The sequence below is a fragment of the Phycodurus eques genome, chromosome 5 (genome assembly GCF_024500275.1).
Source record: "Phycodurus eques isolate BA_2022a chromosome 5, UOR_Pequ_1.1, whole genome shotgun sequence".
NCBI classification, from domain to species: Eukaryota; Metazoa; Chordata; class Actinopteri; order Syngnathiformes; family Syngnathidae; genus Phycodurus; species Phycodurus eques.
Genome location: NC_084529.1, coordinates 31,819,686 through 31,839,048, shown reverse-complemented (window position 1 = coordinate 31,839,048; position 19,363 = coordinate 31,819,686). Strand labels below are relative to the sequence as shown.

General features: G+C 42.7%; 2 protein-coding genes across 3 annotated transcripts in view; one reads left to right on the top strand and one right to left on the bottom strand.

Moving 5' to 3' along the window:
- The window catches only part of zgc:173742 (DNA topoisomerase I, mitochondrial), a 45,933-nt gene extending 41,628 nt beyond the window's left edge, over positions 1 to 4,305 (bottom strand). The window contains exons 1-3 of the mRNA XM_061676341.1: positions 4,150 to 4,305; positions 3,071 to 3,180; positions 2,139 to 2,190 (exon numbers count right to left, since the gene is read on the bottom strand). Of these exons, the coding sequence (XP_061532325.1) occupies positions 2,139 to 2,190; positions 3,071 to 3,168 (150 nt within the window). The 5' untranslated portion in view covers positions 3,169 to 3,180; positions 4,150 to 4,305. The remainder of the gene's footprint in view (positions 1 to 2,138; positions 2,191 to 3,070; positions 3,181 to 4,149) is intronic.
- Positions 4,200 to 12,025, top strand: mlycd (malonyl-CoA decarboxylase). Of its 2 annotated transcripts, XM_061676325.1 has the most exons (5): positions 4,205 to 5,176; positions 7,238 to 7,350; positions 7,474 to 7,630; positions 8,295 to 8,447; positions 11,050 to 12,025. In XM_061676325.1, exons 1-5 carry the CDS (start codon positions 4,649 to 4,651, stop codon positions 11,593 to 11,595), a joined length of 1,497 nt encoding a protein of 498 aa, XP_061532309.1. In that variant the 5' UTR covers positions 4,205 to 4,648; the 3' UTR covers positions 11,596 to 12,025. The 2 variants fall into 2 exon arrangements, with proteins under 2 accessions (XP_061532310.1, XP_061532309.1); XM_061676326.1 differs by lacking the exons at positions 7,238 to 7,350; positions 7,474 to 7,630 and having other exon boundaries at positions 4,200 to 5,176.
- The last annotated feature ends 7,338 nt before the right edge of the window (positions 12,026 to 19,363 follow it).

Below are 19,363 nucleotides of genomic sequence, written 5' to 3'. Positions count from 1 at the left end.
AAGTTGGGACGTCGTGTGAAACATAAATAAAAACAGAATACAATGATTTGCAAAACATGTTCAACCTATATTTAATTGAATACACTACAAAGACAAGATATTTCATGTACAAACTAATCAACTTGATTGTTTTTAACAAATCATCATTAACTTGGAATTTTATGGCTGCAACACGTTCCAAAAAAGTTGGGACAGGGTCATGTTTACCACTATGTTACATCACCTTTTCTTTTAATAACATTCAATAAACGTTTGGGAACTGAGTACACCAATTGTTGAAGCTTTGTAGGTGGAATTCTTTCCCATTCTTGCTCGATGTACAGCTTCAGCTGTTCAACAGTCCGGGGTCGCCGTTGTCGTATCTTACGCTTCATAATGCGCCACACATTTTGAATGGGAGACAGGTCTGTACTGCAGGCAGGCCAGTCTGTTACCCGACGAAGCCACGCTGTTGTAACACGTGCAGAATGTGGTTTGGCATTGTCTTTCTGAAATAAGCAGGGGCGCTCATGAAAAAGACGTTGCTTGGATGGCAGCATATGTTTCTCCAAAACCTGTATGTACCTTTTAGCATGAATGGTGCCTTCACAGATGTGTAAGTTATGCATGCCATTGGCACTAACACAGCCCCATACCATCACAGATGCTGGCTTTTGATCTTTGTGCCCATAACAGTCCGGATGGTTCTTTCCCTCTTTGGCCCGGAGGACACAACGTCCACAATTTCCCCAAAAACAACTTATAATGTGGACTCGTCGGACCACAGAACAGTTTTCCACTTTGCATCGGTCCATCTTAGATGAGCTCGGGCCCAGAGAAGCCGGCGGCGTTTCTGGGTGTTCTAGATAAATGGCTTTTGCTTTGCATAGTAGACTTTCAAGTGGCACTTACGGATGTAGCGCCGAACTGTATTTACTGACATTGGTTTTCTGAAGTGAGCCCATGCGGTGATATGCTTTACACATTGAAGTCGTTTTTTGATGAAGTGCCGCCCGAGGGATCGTAGGTCACGGGCATTCAATGTCGGTTTTCGGCCTCGCCGCTTACACGCAGTGATTTCTCCAGATTCTCTGAACCTTTTGATGATATTCTGGACCGTAGATGATGAAATCCCTCAATTCCTTGCAATTGTACGTTGAGGAACATTGTCCTTAAACTGTTTGACTATTTTCTCACGCACTTGCTCACACAGAGGTGAACCTCGCCCCATCTTTGCTTGGGAATGACTGAGCAATTCAGAGAAGCTCCTTTTCTACCCAATCACGGCACCCGCCTGTTCCCAATTGGCCTGTTCACCTGTGCGATGTTCCAAACAGGTGTTTGATGAGCATTCCTCAACTTTCTCCTTCTTTTTTTCCACCTGTCCCAGCTTTTTGGGAACATGTTGCAGCCATAAAATTCTAAGTTAATGATTATTTGCGAAAAACAATAGAGTTTATCAGTTTGAACATTAAATGTCTGTAGTGTATTCAATGAAATATAGGTTGAACATGATTTGCTAATCATTGTATTCTGTTTTGATTTATGTTTAACACAATGTCCCAACTTCATTGAAACACTTTTCCCCCAAGAAAGTCGAAAAATGGCAGAAGAGCTATGAAAACTGAAAGTTTTCCCGAAACTATTATTTGAATAGTAATATTCTGAAAAGCACACATTTTCCATGTTCATATTTTGACAGGAGATATTTCTATGCAGATCAACACAAGTTGAAGTTTATTTATTTGGGAATAACACCATCATGTTGGTTTCGATTGACATTTATGTTCATAAACATAAATTTAAGTTTCAGTTTGTTCAACAAATGCTTATCCTCTTTGCAACCTAAAGTGTGCTTTGAGTTTGACATCCCTGGGTGGTGGATGTCAAGTGTGCTGTAATTCTTTATCCTGTTATGAAGATATTTGGGGTTGTAAATTGTCAGAGATCAATTCTTTTTTTTTTTTTTTTTTCCCCCCCGTTAAATCCATATGTGACTGAACACACTTCACAAATAGCTTTAGAACGTCGAGGTGTGACGCAGGAGGTGGTTCACTTGAAATGCTTTCCTTATTGAGCTTGACAAGCATGGTTAGCTTCCTAATGATGATGAAAAAGAAGCCTTGCAAGTTCCACAGTCGAAAACAACTGTGATTTACCTTCTGGAGTTTTCCATTCGTAGTTTTCGCTGTAGATTTTGTTGGCTTTGCGCTGCAGGTCATATGAGAAAGAAGAGAAAATGTAAGCTTTGGGCGTAGTATTTAAAATACAAACAGTCAGAGGGACCTAAAGAGTGCGTTAAAAACTGTCTTTAACTTGATGAATTGGTGCCTTTTATGGGTCTCTCTACTTTTGTAGAGACCCATAAAAGGCTGTTGTTACACACGTCTCGGCCTGGTTGGTATTCTGGTCCGACAATGCAGTAAAATGCCACCAATTAGTCAAGCAGTGTCCCAAAAGTTCCCCATGGAGATCTTTCAGGTTTCTTCTCAGTCTAACCTTTCCACACTTGCGAAGAAAGACACCAGGTCCTAATTATGACCCAGCTACGCAACTGTATTCCTTTGAAAAAATGTTAAGTCGGGCCCCAGATACGATCATATTGAGGAAAGTGTGGCTGAGGCTAACAAAGCAATCCTATCAGTTAATCTGGCTGCGTGCAAATTTTCATTTAAAAAAATAAAAAAAGCGGTTTGTTGCTTGTCGTAGGTAGCGCTCATGTGTCAATTCAACTATAGGCTCCTGTAAATTATGAAAGCCAATTACTGATAAGACCTCATTCACATGTGTTTGTCCGCTCACAAATGCATCAGATACAAAACTAAACTAAACAAACACAGTCAACTGTTCTGGGTTTTAACCTCTTTGGTGACTTTTCTATGCGCATTTTGCAGTTTTCCTCCCATATATATATATATATATATATATATATATATATATATATATAGTTGTTGTTGTTAAACGTCATAACAATTATGGCGGATGGCTTCACGATTAGCCCAGTGTAGGTAATGCATGGATCAAGAACAAATGAAAGCGAATTTCACGGGAGTACGTCACTGTAAATATTGGCGCTAAAGACTCCACTCACGTGTGACGAATGGTGTCATCGTCGCTTAGCGTCTTCGTCACTTTAGTGACTTTGTGCTTGGCCTTACCGTTTTCTTTCCCGTCCTTCTCTCGCCCCATCGCTCGCAGATCCTTTGAGAGACAGATGACGCCAACAAAATGAATCAGCGGGCCAAGAAAACGTCCTGAATATGAAACACTCAATCGCACTCGGATGAGCGCTTCTGCGTTCGCCAATTAACACAAACGAGTCAATTTCATCCAGCTGCAGGCTAAACAATGCTGGGGTGTGCCGTTACGTACAAATGTAATGCCTGTATCCGACTGTGCGCAAAAGTAGCGTACGCACTTGAAAATACGGGTTAAATGCTTTAAAAAAAATAAATACAACAACTTTTCACGTGGTTCAATCGCTAAAGTGAGCCACTGCTGTGATCCGACGTTAAACGCCAGCTGAAGTGAGACTGGCTCGGGATGCATTGGGTTGCCAGATTGGACAGAGGTCAACCGTTTACCTGCTTGCTTTATTATTTAGATTTTTTAACAGGAGACTATCCCATTTTGATTGTACTGTACTATGTTTTCAGACTTGAAATTTGTCAGAATAGAACACCCTGATTTTGTTCATTTCGGCAGACTAATGGAACGTTGCATGAAATAAATGTGTGGCATTCATTAAATCAACAGCTATCCTTATTCTAATGGGGGAGCAGGCGAATTTATGAACGACGCAATGATACCGATAGTATGCCGACTGGGGAGGAAATGAATATAGTATACTATCCAGTATATGTAAGTTGAAAAGTATTATGTCTGCGAAGAGTTCAGATAAAGAGTGTTTGGGAATTTTTCACGTATTTTCAGACAAATTTGGATATATTCCTATATGTGCTTACAATAGGTTGAACCCCATTCCCATGTTTTTGGATAGTCCGTGCGATATGGTGATTCTTAAAAAAGAAAAAAAAGGCAAGGAGATGAGCACGAAGTGACTGCATCACCACACTACTATGGGGTTGTAATTGAAGTTTATAAACTCTATCCATACCCAACCTCTCCATAGCAAAGAACCCACATTTATTGAAGCGAAAGTCCTCATACCAAAGTGCACTGTCTCTTTAAGGAACCCGGAAGCAGTTACTTTCGACGTGCTCAATGTTGTGGGTCGTGTCCCCGAAACAAATATCGCTCCCTCCCAACGATGCTAAGCCAGGCTGCCGTCTGTGCCTCATACCAAAGTGCACTGTCTCTTTAAGGAACCCGGAAGCAGTGACTTTCGACGTGCTCAATGTTGTGGGTCGTGTCCCCGAAACAAATATCGCTCCCTCCCAACGATGCTAAGCCAGGCTGCCGTCTGTGCCTCATACCAAAGTGCACTGTCTCTTTAAGGAACCCGGAAGCAGTGACTTTCGACGTGCTCAATGTTGTGGGTCGTGTCCCCGAAACAAATATCGCTCCCTCCCAACGATGCTAAGCCAGGCTGCCGTCTGTGCCTCATACCAAAGTGCACTGTCTCTTTAAGGAACCCGGAAGCAGTGACTTTCGACGTGCTCAATGTTGTGGGTCGTGTCCCCGAAACAAATATCGCTCCCTCCCAACGATGCTAAGCCAGGCTGCCGTCTGTGCCTTTCGTGCCAGCCTGAAGAGCTGGCGACATCGGACTGTCCTGAAAGCTGCCTTTCGGGCCCGTTGGTCGTCTTCTTCAGCAAGTGGAGCCGTTACTGGTATGGAGGAAATACTGGCAAGAGTCGTATCGCCTTTACCCACATACGAAACAAGAGAGAAATCTCCCCCTCCTCCAGATGCCAACAGCTTGGAGTTCATGCACTTCTACAGAAGTCTCGACAAGGAAGAGAAACCCGATTTCCTGGCGAAACTGTCACGAGACTTTGGAGTGGATCATAAAAGCGTTTCGGAGTTGGCTGGGAAGCTTCTGGATTCCCAACTCAGGGACTTGGCGACCATTTTGCAGGTTGAGGACAGACTTCGATACAGCTTGACTCCCCGCTATAAACAATTGCTTAACCACATAAGCAGGGCGGAAGGGGGAGTGAAGTTTCTGGTGGACCTTCGGGCCGACGTGCTCGAAATCATCTCATCAAGAAGTAGCGAGAGCCCGCACTTGAGGGTAAAGCGTGTACTGTTTGTTGACATATTGTACGGGTGCTCGCACGAGCCGAGAAGTACGAATTGCTTGTTGTCGTTCAAACGTTTACGTGAGAGGCCAGACTGAATTATTTATGCAGTTAAGTCATTATTCGACTTTGACGTGATGCTCCCATATGGATTACATATGGGTTGATGGCAGTTGATCTCCAGAGACATCATACCCCACCCGAGGCCCACTCACGTGGTTCACATTTCACAAAGCACTGCCCCAATGCCCTTTCCCCCAGTCCCAGCTTTCAACATAAAACAACTGATACGTTGGCTGTCCTCACAGAGTGTTTTGCGACCACGCCCATATATGTAGTTTGCCAGATGCAAAACGATTTGTTATTTAACAGTAGCTCCAAATATGATTGAGATGATTGGAAATGACTGCCAGTTTCGTTTTCTTAAGCAAAAAATACATAAAGAGAACTTGTTGGTGAAATCTGGACCATGAAGACCACGTAGGTCCTTCACCTAAATTGTCAAAATCCTCAGAATTTCGGCCTCTCAACAATAAATATCAAACACAAAGCAGACTTTGTGTTTGATCAAAATAAAAACAAATTTGCAAACATCTGCTTTTACGTTGGAAAACAGTTATCAACATCTTTGCCTATTTTCTGACATGTTTTGGCTCAGACCAGTGACTGAATCATAATCAATTTATGTTTGGGCATTTCATGCACTGTCAATTTGAAACAATGCCCTGTTATTGAATAAAGGGAAGGAAATGTAAAGGATTTTTCAAATCCGATTCATCGATAAATGATTGACTTAATTCAAAATAATCTTGAGCTGCAGCCCCAATTTCATGTATGAAATTTCCCCACCAAGGCATACATGTTTTCAGTTCTGTTGCAACCCTGCGCACCTTAAAGAAAAACGTAAGTTTTATGATACAAAGTCATCACACACCAATCAAATCATGGCCTCTGTCGTAATTTGTACATTTCTAGCCTCAATCAATTTGCCGTTTATGTAGCGTAGAAGCTCCACAGCTATTTGCTTACTTTCATCTCTTGCTGGTAGTGGGCTTTTCCACTCATCTCGAGCATCACTTGGCACATGTGCATGGCTCGGGTCGTGCCTTAAGCAGCGTTAAGAGCCGCACATTTGTCACAAGACCTCCGGCCGCTTAAATCTATACGATTCAGATTAATATGATACCAGTAATACTTTTTTGTAGCTCACAAAGGTGAATGCAACCAACAAAATCCATACTTGTATTTACTGCACATCGCTTTGCTGTTGGTGGTGCCCTTTGTAGACTACAGGTATAAGAGGAGGGAGGAAAAAACCGCAACTATTGGCATTGGTCATGCTTTATTGTGCAATGGACATTCTAACTAATCTTGCAGGCTGCACAGCCCACTGTGCTAGTGGCGTCAGTGGGTGGTGTGGGTTACATTGGTGTCAGGCTGGCTATTTTTTGCCCCTCCTGAAAGAATCCTGGGGTGGATGTGTGGCACGCGTCTTACTGGGGTAAAGGTATCAGCCTACAGATACGGTCATTTCAAAACATGCTTCCTTTTAGCGTGCTACAGTTCTCTTTGCTCTAAGTTCACAATATTGCAGCATTCAGCATGACTAAAGTTGAGCAGAGCTGGCCAATGTTGTAGCTGACAAGCAAATCCATAGTCATTCTATGGAGCGGTCTACACAACTGTGTACGAGCGTCTGCGTGTGGGTATATGAACATAGCAGTGTGTGGGTTTTGGAAGATATTTGTTTTAAATGAAGTCTGACCTTTTGAAGGGCATCAGGTCTGCTTTCAAATGGCAAGTTGCTTATTGAAGGGGCTCCTGTGTAAAACTACAAGCTCAAACATATAATTACTCCTAAAGTGCGAAGCATACAGCATACAGATTGCGGGAGACCGCACAGGCCACATCAGGAAATGGGACAGGAATGTAATTCATCGAGACATTATTGGATTGCAAGTGATGATTTCTGTCGTAGTGTTTATCCTGTCGTTTGTAGACACTGAAATAATAAGAGGGTGACATTCTTCATGACTCATCATCCTCTCCCTTAGGACCTAAATGGAACACTGAAGAGCTTGCTGTCCGAGTGGTTCTCTATAGGTCTGCTCCGACTAGAGCGTATTACCTGGCAGTCACCCTGTGAGATCCTGCAAAAGATCAGCCAGTAAGGCAGCAAATGTGATTCTTCACCATGTTATTTTGGGAGTCCTTCTTAAACAAAGATCTACATTTGAATCATACAGCTCAGCTTGGGAAATTCAAAATCAAATGACAAATCTTTTGTCAGGTATGAGGCTGTGCACCCAGTTAGAAACTGGGCCGATCTGAAGCGCCGAGTGGGGCCATACCGTCGTTGCTATGCCTTCACCCATGCCGCCATGCCTGGGGAGCCTTTGGTCGTGCTGCACGTTGCCCTCACAGAAGGAATCTCAGACAACATACAGGTTACAATGAAAGACTTTGGATTAATGTTTCTGAATTTTCCACGCAGACAAATAAATTGGGGATTTATTATTTTCTTCCTCCTTAATATCAGCAAGTTACTCTGATTGAAAAAACTGCAATTTGACCTACCTCTAAGTGACCCCAACAGTGGTCACCGGCTAAAGTGAGCGAAACTAGGATTTTGACCGCACTGGACTTTTAGACATGCTGGGGAATATGAGGACTTTGAGTTGAGAAGCTCTTGATTAAATAAATAATAATAGATGAGTTTAAAAAAAATTCATTTGATGCACAGTGGAACCTCGATAAAACGGACACAGCTATCGGATAAAACGGATACAGTCGGATCTTAGTCAAAGCCGCAAGCACAATATTGCATTTGAACGAAACTTTTTTTCCAGTGACATCCGTGTTACTACATAATATAAATTCCCCTACCAATGCACACGCAATAAATATGAAGTTCTGAATTTTGTCATACCTTCAAAAAGGCTAAGGTCGTGAGATGTTGGCTTTCCAAATTCTATTACTTTTATTTATATATATATATATATATATATATATATATATATATATATATATATATATATATATATATATATATATATATATATATCTTGGTGACGTGCAGAGTTTTACAATATATGTTGGTCCCTTCCTTAGAGTATTGTTCGCGAGTTTTCCACCCTTGACCTGGAGGAAGATGTAAACAAAGTCAATGCAGCAATCTTCTACTCCATCTCCTCCACCCAAGCTGGTCTACAAGGTGTTGAGCTGGGAAACTATCTCATCAAGAAGGTGGTGCGGGAACTGCAGGTGGGTGCACTCTGTGATTGTAGTTGTGTGGTCAATATTGCAGTAGCTAGGACTCAATATACTATCCATCCACAGTTCCAAATGATTCATTTATCAATTCACAGATGGATCTGGATTCTGATCACAAAAACCCCTAAATACATCGAAAGCACATTTAAACTTTCCTTGTGGAAGGATATATAAAATGTGTTTGCTGAATGGTAAAAAGTAAGCGTTTCTAGCTCTCTGATTTATTTTCTGTCAATCAAAACATTATAATAATATTGATATATAAGAATTATTTTTGATCGAATAAAGTTCCCATAAAAACCCGAGTAAGGTTTTGTAGGGATAACAAGCACCTGCCACTTGCATTGCTGTTGTGCTGCTCCTCTCCTTCTCTCTGGTCTCGATTTTTGTACCGCCTGCAAGAACATGTCCCCACACTTTGCAACGAACCTAATTGGTCTGTAGCCTTGAGGTGAGGCCCATGTAGCACAGTTATTTTTTGTTTCGATGCAAAATTGGCCTGCAAGAGCTTAGTTTGATTGTTTTTAAGTTTTAAGACTCTCCTTTATTTTCTGCGAGCTAAAAGCATGAATTCCCTTCAATTTGAGTATTTGTTTACACACTGAAATCAGTTAATAAAGGCAGACAAACCAGTTGTTACCACAGAGTCGCGCTCATGAATTCGCATCCATTCCTCTCAATAAGATCAGAAGAGCCCTTCATGTTGGCCCACTTTTGTCACACTTCCCTTTCCCAGTTTTGCAATGCATTACAGTTAAGTTTGTGGTTCAATCAGATTGTGTGCATTTCACTGATTAGAATTTTCATTTCAAGTCACATGGATCACTAAACACAGTAGATTGTGTTTTTTCCTTTTAACCCAAAGCTGTTTGTCCGAGACCAGAAAAGAGGTTACATTATACTGTGGTTTTGACTGTCACATCGGTCAGGTCTCTTAGCTTCCTCTTAGGATCTTGCAGGAGCATTCTATTTCATCTCTCCAACCGCTAGTGGTGGATATCTTCGGTAAAGGTGAAGAGATCAGCACTACAATGCAATAGAATTGTATTGTCCCAATGGAATGCCTGGTACAATACAGGGACCAAATTTATGATGGAAAAGATGACAAATGAAAAGAAAAGGTCAGTCCTGATTTAAACTGAGGGGAGACGGTTGCGCTTGTCCTTTTGTAGCCTGAATTCTATCGAGCAGCAGTTCTCAACCATCGCCGTGGACTGGTACCTGACCAGTGGGCAATTTGGTACCAGGCCGCACAGAGAGACCGAACAGAAAATATTTTATCGATCATCAGAGTCTGGAGAAGATTTATTGTGGAAATCAGGTGCATCTGTCTGTGCCTCAGTACATGTCAAACCGCGTGTCTTGGTTGCGCTTTATGTTAGTAACAGGGTAAGGCCACAAGCTGACATAAAGGAGGAAAATTGGGTTTTTTGGAGATGTTCTTTGGAAAGGGAAAAGGGTAAATCATGAAACAGAAAAAGAGTCTAGACTCCCCCCTGTATTTAAGAGACTATACCCACTGTCCTACCCAAAAAAACAAAACAAAAAACAGTATATCGGACAGGTGAGTCTTTTGCACCAAGACCGCTCAATAGGCTCACAAATGAGAAGATGAAGCCTTCAAAAAAATGCTTTGGCACATGGAGACCAAGCACCTGAGGTTATAAAACAAGCCTGGATTAAAATGAAGCAGGATATTGCTTGAACCACTGAAATCCTTGCTTCCATTTAAAACATTTTCTGCAATGACAAATGACCCAAATCGTATTACGGAGGTGACTGGACATGAATAACATGCTTTGGGTGTTATTGTCTCCCATTACCGCAAGATGGGACTGATTCGTTGAATAGAAACAAGCGCAGAGCTTCCACTTAATACGACTACATTCAGTGTAACGGTGAGATGTATATTTAAAATTTTACTTCACGCGAAACCGGTCCACGGTACGAAAAAAGCTGAGGATATTTCTAGGACGGCACCTTTTCCCAAATATCCTGTTGCCCAAGTTCCCCTTTCCACCCTTTCCTAGCTCACATACAGTATCCATATGATCGTTGTTAGCATTATAGATGTTGGAGCAAAGAAAGATCATGACGTCACAGGAGCGCCTGCAACGAGCTGGATGTTGATAGAAGGAAAGGAGCGAGACAGCCAAAAGACTGAAAGTTAACTCTCTGGGGGATATCTGGCACTTGCTCTCTCATCTGTAGCTTTTATCACCTCTGCTACATCACACTCTCACTTGTCAGCCAAGGTGCCAGCTTGCCAAGACGGCCATGGAAGGCTAAGATCAAAGAGTGAGAGTTGGCCTGAATACAAATAAATGGGGAGGAGTGTAAGAAATAGAAGGTGACTGTTAAGGATGAGAACCGAACAGGGTTTGGGGGGAAGAGAGAGGATCATCCATCTCCATCAGCAGGATCAGGAAGCAGAAGTCCGAGCACATACCAAGAACATTTTGTGTTTTGCCAACCAAATTGAGGTTCTTAGAGGTGTTGTTGCTCTACACATGAAAATGATGATGTACAACATCACCTTTTGCTTACAATTGTTTTTCTTTAATGCGTTTTTCATTTTCCTTTGCCCTTCTAGAGTGAGTTTCCCCACATTGCCCAGTTTTCCAGCCTCTCCCCCATCCCAGGCTTCTCCTCATGGCTCCAAGGCCTCCTCAGCCAATACCGGAAGGAAGGCCGTGGCTTGGACCTCCTAACTGAGCAGGAGTGGCGAGAAGTGGAGGAAGCCACCGACTTATCTCCGAGCACCAGTGCTACGGATGCCCTTCGTAAGTTAATTGCCACAAGCGAATGGATGCGTTCTGAACATCTCTCTCGTTTCCTGGAGCCAGTCCTGATGCGACTGTGTGCCTGGTATCTCTTCGGGGAGAAAAGGCGGGGTTATGCACTTAACCCAGTGGCCAACTTCCACCTTCAAAACGGCGCCACCATGTGGCGCCTTAACTGGCATGCTGACACCAGCCCAAAGGGTGTGGCAAACTCCTGCGGCATTATGGTGAACTATCGTTACTTCTTAAATGAGACGCCGAAAAACAGTGCACTTTACCTTCAGAACAAAATCGTCGTGGCGTCGGATCAAGTTCTCGGATTGGTGTCGCAGTTTCAGAAGAACAGTAAACTCTGAAAAAGAGACCGTGTGCAATTGTGCATATGACTGCATCGAAGAGCAACAGCCACATGATGAAACAATCTTGTTTGGTTGAGCGACAGCTTGGTGAGCATCCCTGGGAAGACATCAGCTGGTACTGTTTGCCCATCTGTTATTTGAAGTACATTCATAGGCTAGGTTTTTGCATCTGTGCTAGTCTTCCCTGATGATGGGAGACAGAAGCTAATGAAGCGCCCTGCATCTTTATACGATTTAGCATGTTTCAGGATAACAGTGTGTGTAATGGTGAAGTACGAGCAATGAGGCTGTGCAGCTACTGGAATAAATGATCCTTCCACTCGGTCGCACTGTCTCTTTGGAGGGAGCACGTAGGGTTTCATTTGTATGTCTACAAACACCAGCTGTCGAACTTCACATACTTTACATTTCCACCAATGAAAATAAACTCACCAAAAGATGTTTCCGTGAATAATTATCACATTTACTATGTATCGTGACATTCATAAAAATGTTTCAATGAAAAATTCTCCACTTTATGGATCATCTCAGATGTTCGTGGTGCAATGTGTGAGGCTTTTATTTTCCCGTCACTGTCGAACTCAGAGAATGAAAGAAATGGATGCAAAGGAATGTCGCCGTATAAATCGTTATTTTTAGCAGTATAGTATGTCAGAACGACTAGAAACATGGCACAGGACTTTATATGTATATAGGTATCATGTGTATCATGACCTTCACAGGTCACCGATTTGCTTCCTGAAGCATTAGGACGGATCCCCTTGGTGCAGTTTCCCCCTTTTTCTTTGGCTAATTTTGCTGACACGCACAGCACCGAGCTCCCCGAGAGAGCCACAGCTGATGTTCTAACAGCTCTGTGCAGGTGCCAAGGAGGGCTCATACCAGCCCACGCCTCATTGTTGTCAAATAATACATCATACAGTTGACTGCGAAATGACATTTTCCGTCTCCAAGGAGCCCAACTTTCTTTGGTTTTTTTCTTACCCTGCCTTTCTTACTCCTTTTTCTCGCCCGTGGCTGTTCTTTGTCCTGAAACTAACGGAGTGAGAAATAAAATTAAAAGTAAATAGTTAGATCGATGGTGTTCCGTTGTGAAGAAGTGGGGAGGGGAATTTAAAAAAAAAAAACCAAAACATTAAAAAGGATGCTGTTGAGAGACCTGTTTGCCTCTTCAGATACGTGAGGTGCTCCATGCACGTGTTGAGGGGACACAAAGAAGTCCGTTGATAATTGAGGGGAATGAACTGTGTAAATGGGTTTCCATGGGGGGGAACGAAGCATTGCCCTTTTCAACACCTTCCCTTTATTCGAGTCACCTTTGCCCAAAGACGTCCGACATCAATGAACACAAGAACAGTTTTGGAAGAAATGTAACTGTTTTTTTAATTATGTACAGTAATTAATCATTGCGGGGAAAAAAAATCATAGTATGCGGTACAGTTAAATAGTAATTATTTTTTTGTTGAACTTGTCACTTTGGCATTTCCCATAGGACAAAGAAGACAAATCGCTTGTTCAGTGAATCGTTACAGAAGTGAAAGTTGATTTATCGACACATCTAGTCCCTCTCAATGAAATTATACAAGCCTCCTCACTGGATGCACTTAATATATGCAGTGCACCTGATAGCAGGGTTCAAATTGTTTTAGTGTGAAAGTCCATTTGATTTCGTGTTTAAGTTGACTTTTAAAAATACTTTTTTAATAAAAGAAATATGTATATGGGTCTTCAATTTGAGCTGATCGTCCATCCATCCATTTTCTTCTTCTGGATCCTATCCCGGCTATCTTCGGGCGGGAGGCGGAGTACACTCTGAACCGGTCGCCAGCCACTCGCAGGGCACATAGAACCAAACAACCATTCGCGCCTACGGGCAATTTAAAGTCTTCGATCAACCTACCACGCATGTTTTTGGAATGTGGGAGGAAACCGGAGTGCCCGGGGAGAAGATGCAAACTCCACAGAGGCGGGGCCGGGATTTGAACCCCGGTCCCCAGAACTGCGAGGCAGATGTGCTAACCAGCTGATCTAATCATACCGCACTTTTCCTATCCCAGCAGATGCAGTTATAGACAAATGTGACATTTGACTTTTCTGGTTTTGGACACATCTTTGAGGAAACACTTTCCACCAGATTACAACTGATTACTACTGTTTGCTCTGGAAACAACAGGCGCCGTCTAGTTCAGTAATTCAGACAAAAATATCTTAAAATAGGAAGGGTATATATACATTGATATACATGTTTCGATCCTCATCTCTTGTTGAGAAGAATTTGCTCTACAAATGAAGCAAATCCTTTTTTTTCAGACCATAATTGCTGGGAAGTGAGAGAGGGTTGGGACATTATATGGTCCAAATCCCTCTTACTAATGAGAACCTTTTTTTGTCTTTGTGCTGCTCATTTAATGCAAACAAAGGTAATGAGAAAATAATTACGCACGTATATGACTGTGAGTCACATAACCTTCATACTGATACATAAGTCACATTGTGGATCTTGGATTTGCACTCATTGAGCACATCAGAAGATACAGCTGCACACTTCAATACAATAGCTGTGTCCAAAAATCTGCCTGAGGTAACAGTGTTCAGTTTCGATTGACACTGTCAGAGAAGCGCAAGAATAAGAACACATCTTGAGCTTTGTAAGAGCTTCGTCAGAACGAACACTTTAAGAAATTGATAGTCAGCATTGTTGGATGTGTAACAAAAACCAAAGTTTTCAGAGCAGTATCGATGTGTAATTTGTTGGCAGACTTCTCCGGTCATTTTCACGTGAGTAGCCGTTATGATTTGTGTTGCACGCTATTTGTTTTACCATCCATCCATCCATTTTCTGTCGCGCTTCTCCTCACGCGGGTCGCGGGCGTGCTGGAGAGCCTATCCCAGCCGTCATCGGGCAGGAGGCGGGGTACGCCCTGAACTGGATGCCAGCCAATCGCAGGGCACATACGAACAAACAAACAACCATTCGCACTCACAGTCACACCTACGGGCAATTTAGAGTTGCCAATTCATGCATGTTTTTGGGATGTGGGAGCAAACCGGAGTGCCCGGAGAAAACTCACATAGGCACGGGGAGAACATGCAAACTCCACACAGGCGGGGCGTTATAAAGCACACAGTATTTCTTTTCAGACAATTTTAGTGAAACTCCAAATTGTCTTACTCCCAAATTTTAACGCATTTTGTAACCTTCATTGTATTTTCACATAGATGAGGTAATGTGTTTGTCCTAATCAGTTTTCCATGTATTTGTTGGCCCTTTATACACGTGTATAATCAGTCAGTATGTCAATCTTTAATATTGAACATTTGTGTAGCAATTGATGTTAGTGTTAAAACGCTAATAATAAAATAGCTTCTTATATATATATATATATATATATATATATATATATATATATGGCGGCACGGTGCGCGACTGGTTAGAGCGCCAGCCTCACAGTTCTGAGGACCGGGGTTCAATCCCCGGCCCCGCCTGTGCGGAGTTTGCATGTTCTCCCCGTGCCTGCGTGGCTTTTCTCCGGGCACTTCGGTTTCCTCCCGCATCCCAAAAACATGCATGAATTGGAGACTCTAAATTGCCCGTAGGTGTGACTGTGAGTGCAAGTGGTTGTTTGTTTGTATGTGCCCTGCGATTGGCTGGCAAACGGTTCGGGGTGTACCCCGCCTCCTGCCCGATGACAGCTGGGATTGGCTCCAGCACGCCCGCGACTCAAGTGAGGAGAAGCGGCTCAGAAAATGGATGGATGGATGGATATATGTATATATATACTTTTCCCCTGTGTCATTTCACAATTTTACACACAACTTAATTTTGCAGCTTATTTGTTCTACTTTCTTTGTATGTATGGATTACTTGGGTTGTTCCCAACATCTGTTGAAATTTTCAGGTCAACAGCACCTTCAAAGTATATTCAGTGAGAAAAAGAGTTGTGTTTAATACTGACGTGTACACACACGCACATATATATATATTTCCATGTAGAAAAGGTGTATCTAATGTTATTGCCGGGGGACTTTGAAACGGTCTACTCTCGAGCTGAATACTGTATCTCTCGCCATAAGCACGATACTTGAATTCCATTCCAATTGACTTTAGCATCTCCCGAGCACACGAAAAATGAAAGTAAAAAAAGTAGCACAAACGATTGTAATGTAAGCGACCCACCCTTGAGGACTTGCATGCTGCCAGAACTAAGACAAGAGCATGCAAAATCCTCTTGCATCCTCCACATCCCGGTCACCACTCTTCCAACTCCTCCCCTCAGATAGGCGCTATCGAAGGATGCTAACTAAAAATTCCAACAGCTTCTTCTCTCGGCATTAAATTGCTCAAGGCTAAGTGACTCCGTCGTGTGTTTTCACGTCTCAAAGTATTGACTGTAAAAATGGCCGTCATAATCGAGCGGGTCCAACGACCGGAGACAAATTCCGTGTGTGTTTTTGACATGCTCGGCAATAAAGAGGATTCTGACGCAGTATGTCTTCTAAATACTGTGGGCTGGGGAAAACCGAAAAGAATGTGTGGAGGTGACCGCTCAACTTTGTCGCATTGGTTGTGCGGGTCAGGTGTATCGTTCTCTCAGCCAGCATCCGTGAGATTGAACCTGTTCTTCGGTGACCGTGGCCCGTTATTCACCTCACACTGTTGTACACACTTGCTTTCCAATTTCAAGTCAATAAAGTGTCTGATGATTTGTTATAAAAACCCAGATCAATCGGAAAATGATTAGGGCGTGTCATATATTTAAAAACGTAGTCCTGACATTTAAGAACATCTAAACACTCCCCCGCTTTTGGGCTTGAACCATTTTAATGACTGCGACTTTTGTACATGTGATGTTTGAAATGTCATTGTGCTGAATTCATAGTAGCACTTGCAGTACTCGAGGAAAATTCCGTTTTCACTTGAGTGAAGGAAACGTTTCATGGAGTGTGGTAATCGGTTGTCCCCGGTTGCTCTGGCTGGCCGTCAGTCATGCATCTAACCTCACAACATCACCATTCGCCGCCCTCTTCACGTCTTGCCAAGCTCACCTTGCCCCCGCGCGTTTGCAATCAATGCTCCCTCTCCGCAAAGGGCTTCAGCTTCGGGAGCAATCATGACAGAAAAATCGACACATCTCATTGGGAGCTACTTATATTATGCTTGTTATCGTCTTTAGGGGGCAGCGGTGTTCTACTCCATCTAGCCTGCCCATTATACATATGTATGCATGTTCTCCCTCACTTCTCCACAACCGACGTTATTCCTCTTGTATATCAATTGAAACCTTCCCTTGTGTTTCTTCCATGGGCTTCTCCCACGGGTTCATGCTGCAATTTTCTTTCACCCTCGAGTCCTCAAGTGAGTGTGAGCTGGAGATTGACAAAGATGCCTCATCTGGTTAAAGGCTGAAATTAAAACTCATTTGAATTGCTGATGGCGTCCCCTCTTCATCTATTGCAATTAGTCATTATTAGCTGACCTAACGTCTCGTATCATTTCGGATAATTAAATTGGGGAAAAGGTTAACAGACAAATGTAATATTAGCAACAAATGGAGACAATCTTCTGCGGGCACAGTGGCCGACTGATTGGCTCAACGGTGCGGAGGACCCGGATTCAAAACCGGCCTCGCCTGTGTGGAGTTTGCATGTTCTCCCCGTGCCTGCTTGGGTTTTCTCCGGGTACTCCGGTTTCCTCCCACATTCCAAAAACATGCATGGTAGGTTAATTGAAAACTCTAAATTGCCCGTAGGTGTGAATGGTTGTTTGTTTCTATGTGCCCTGCGATTGGCTGGCGACAAGTCCATGGTGTACCCCGGCCTCTCACGCCGAGTCAACTGGGATAGGCTCCGGCATGCCCGCGACACTAGTGAGGATAAGCGGTACAGAAAATAAATAGATGGATGGATGGATGGAATATTTTTGCGACTGCTCAGCGTCGGCAGTCTCGGCGATGTTAGTGAGATATGGCCTCAGGCTTCGCCCCTTCTTTTCTCCGGTAGGCTACATGTGGTGCAAGCGATGCGAATCAACACCCGCGACCAAACTCCCGCAATTGACGCGAGGGCAAACTTGACTTCGCGTCCAGTGTGAGTGCAGCATAAAAGTGATGAAGACCACTGGCACTTTATGTTGCTCTCATGGTTCCCGCAATGGAGAAGTTGGAAGAGCAGCAAGCACAAAATGAGGTTTGAAATGATGGAGTTGGAAGAGGCAAACAAACATTACGGAGCTACAGCAAAAAGAAATCGGGGCCAGCACCAATTATCACCATGTGCTGAGATGACCCAGATTTCCAGAAGGAAAAGCAGATTTGAAGGGAGTTTTGTAATGGGCGACACTGCCGCACTCCTTATTGTAACTGGCTCCAAGAGGCTCCCTCAGATCTTTCGGTTTGCACGTGCCCTTCAGACGTGCTACTTAAAGATGCAAAATCAGCCACCTCAATTGTTCTCAGGTTTGATCAATCACATTGTACTTGCTAATTCAATCTAGTATTTGCATATACACCTACCACAACTTGCAAAATGAATCGCGTGGCAATTTAAGAGCATTTGGCACACACAAGGTTGTTCCCGGTTAGTCGACCCTCAGATTTGTTTTTTGTGTGTGTAATCAAGTTTGCACCTGTTTCTGCATGTGCAAACCTTGAATGAATCCTGCCCTTTGTGTGTTTGGACTCTGAAGGAATGACATCTGGTGCATTCAAGTACCTTTGTGTAGGACACCTGTGTTTGAACTGCATTTGCAACCCAACACACACACATTAAGATTGCAATGTACAGTATACCGTGGTCACACAGTATGTATAGAACAGGGGTGTCCAAAGTCTGGCCCACGGCCCATTTGCATTTTTGTATATGACCGAATGTATGTGACTCTGAAATGTTACTTTTCTCAATCATGACCACTGCAGTTTATACTACTACAACTATACGAGGTGTGTCAGAAATGTTTTCAGGATCAGGACTGATGTCAAAAAGGAACATTTTAAACCCAAATTACAATCTTATGAGTTTCTTCCTTGGACCAGATGACCAACTAGCCCGTCTACAAAGAGATGAATACTTTCCGTACCCACTGAATATTTGTGACACCAGTCCGAGACCCTTTCTGACGCACATCATATATATTACATTTGATCAACTTTTATTTTACACTGTATACTGTATTATATTTGATAAATATTTGCCATCTTTTAAATTCCATCTTGCCCCATTATCACCAAGCATATAATAGTTTACTGACGCCCGATATTAATACACTTATATAAATCTGATATCCACTTTGTATAAATTGTGAGTGATGAATGACACTTATTGGAAATATTTAAAACCAGACATTTCAAAAAAAAAAACAAAAAAACATTCTGATGCAGAAAAGATGCTGCAGTTACAACAGGACAATATTCTGTACATGTCCTTTTTCATCAAGATTAAGCAGATTTACACGAAACATAATAAATGTTACAATAAAGGTTTTTAAATAGTTTTGGAACCAGTCAATTGCATTCCTAAAATGGACATGGCACCGCGCCCTCGGGGTTAGCACCGCCTCTGAGGTTCAGGGTTCAAATCGCAGCTCCAGACTTCCTGAGGGCTTTGCATGATGTTGTGCTTCTGTAGGTTTTCTTCGGGTACTCCCACTTCTTCCCATATTCCAAAAATCCTTTTAAACATCTTATAATAACGCATCAAGTGAAAGGCATTGGGGTCAGTGATTAAATTAAATCGAACTATTCAATAGTTCGATTCTGTTTTCTGTTCT

Excerpts from the sequence above, each read along its gene's own strand:
- mlycd (XM_061676325.1), top strand. The coding sequence starts at position 4,649 with ATGCTAAGCCAGGCTGCCGTCTGTGCCTTTCGTGCCAGCCTGAAGAGC. Across the intron at positions 5,177-7,237 it reads GCGAGAGCCCGCACTTGAGG|GACCTAAATGGAACACTGAA; the intron begins GTAAAGCGTGTA and ends CCTCTCCCTTAG. Across the intron at positions 7,631-8,294 it reads GAATCTCAGACAACATACAG|AGTATTGTTCGCGAGTTTTC; the intron begins GTTACAATGAAA and ends TCCCTTCCTTAG.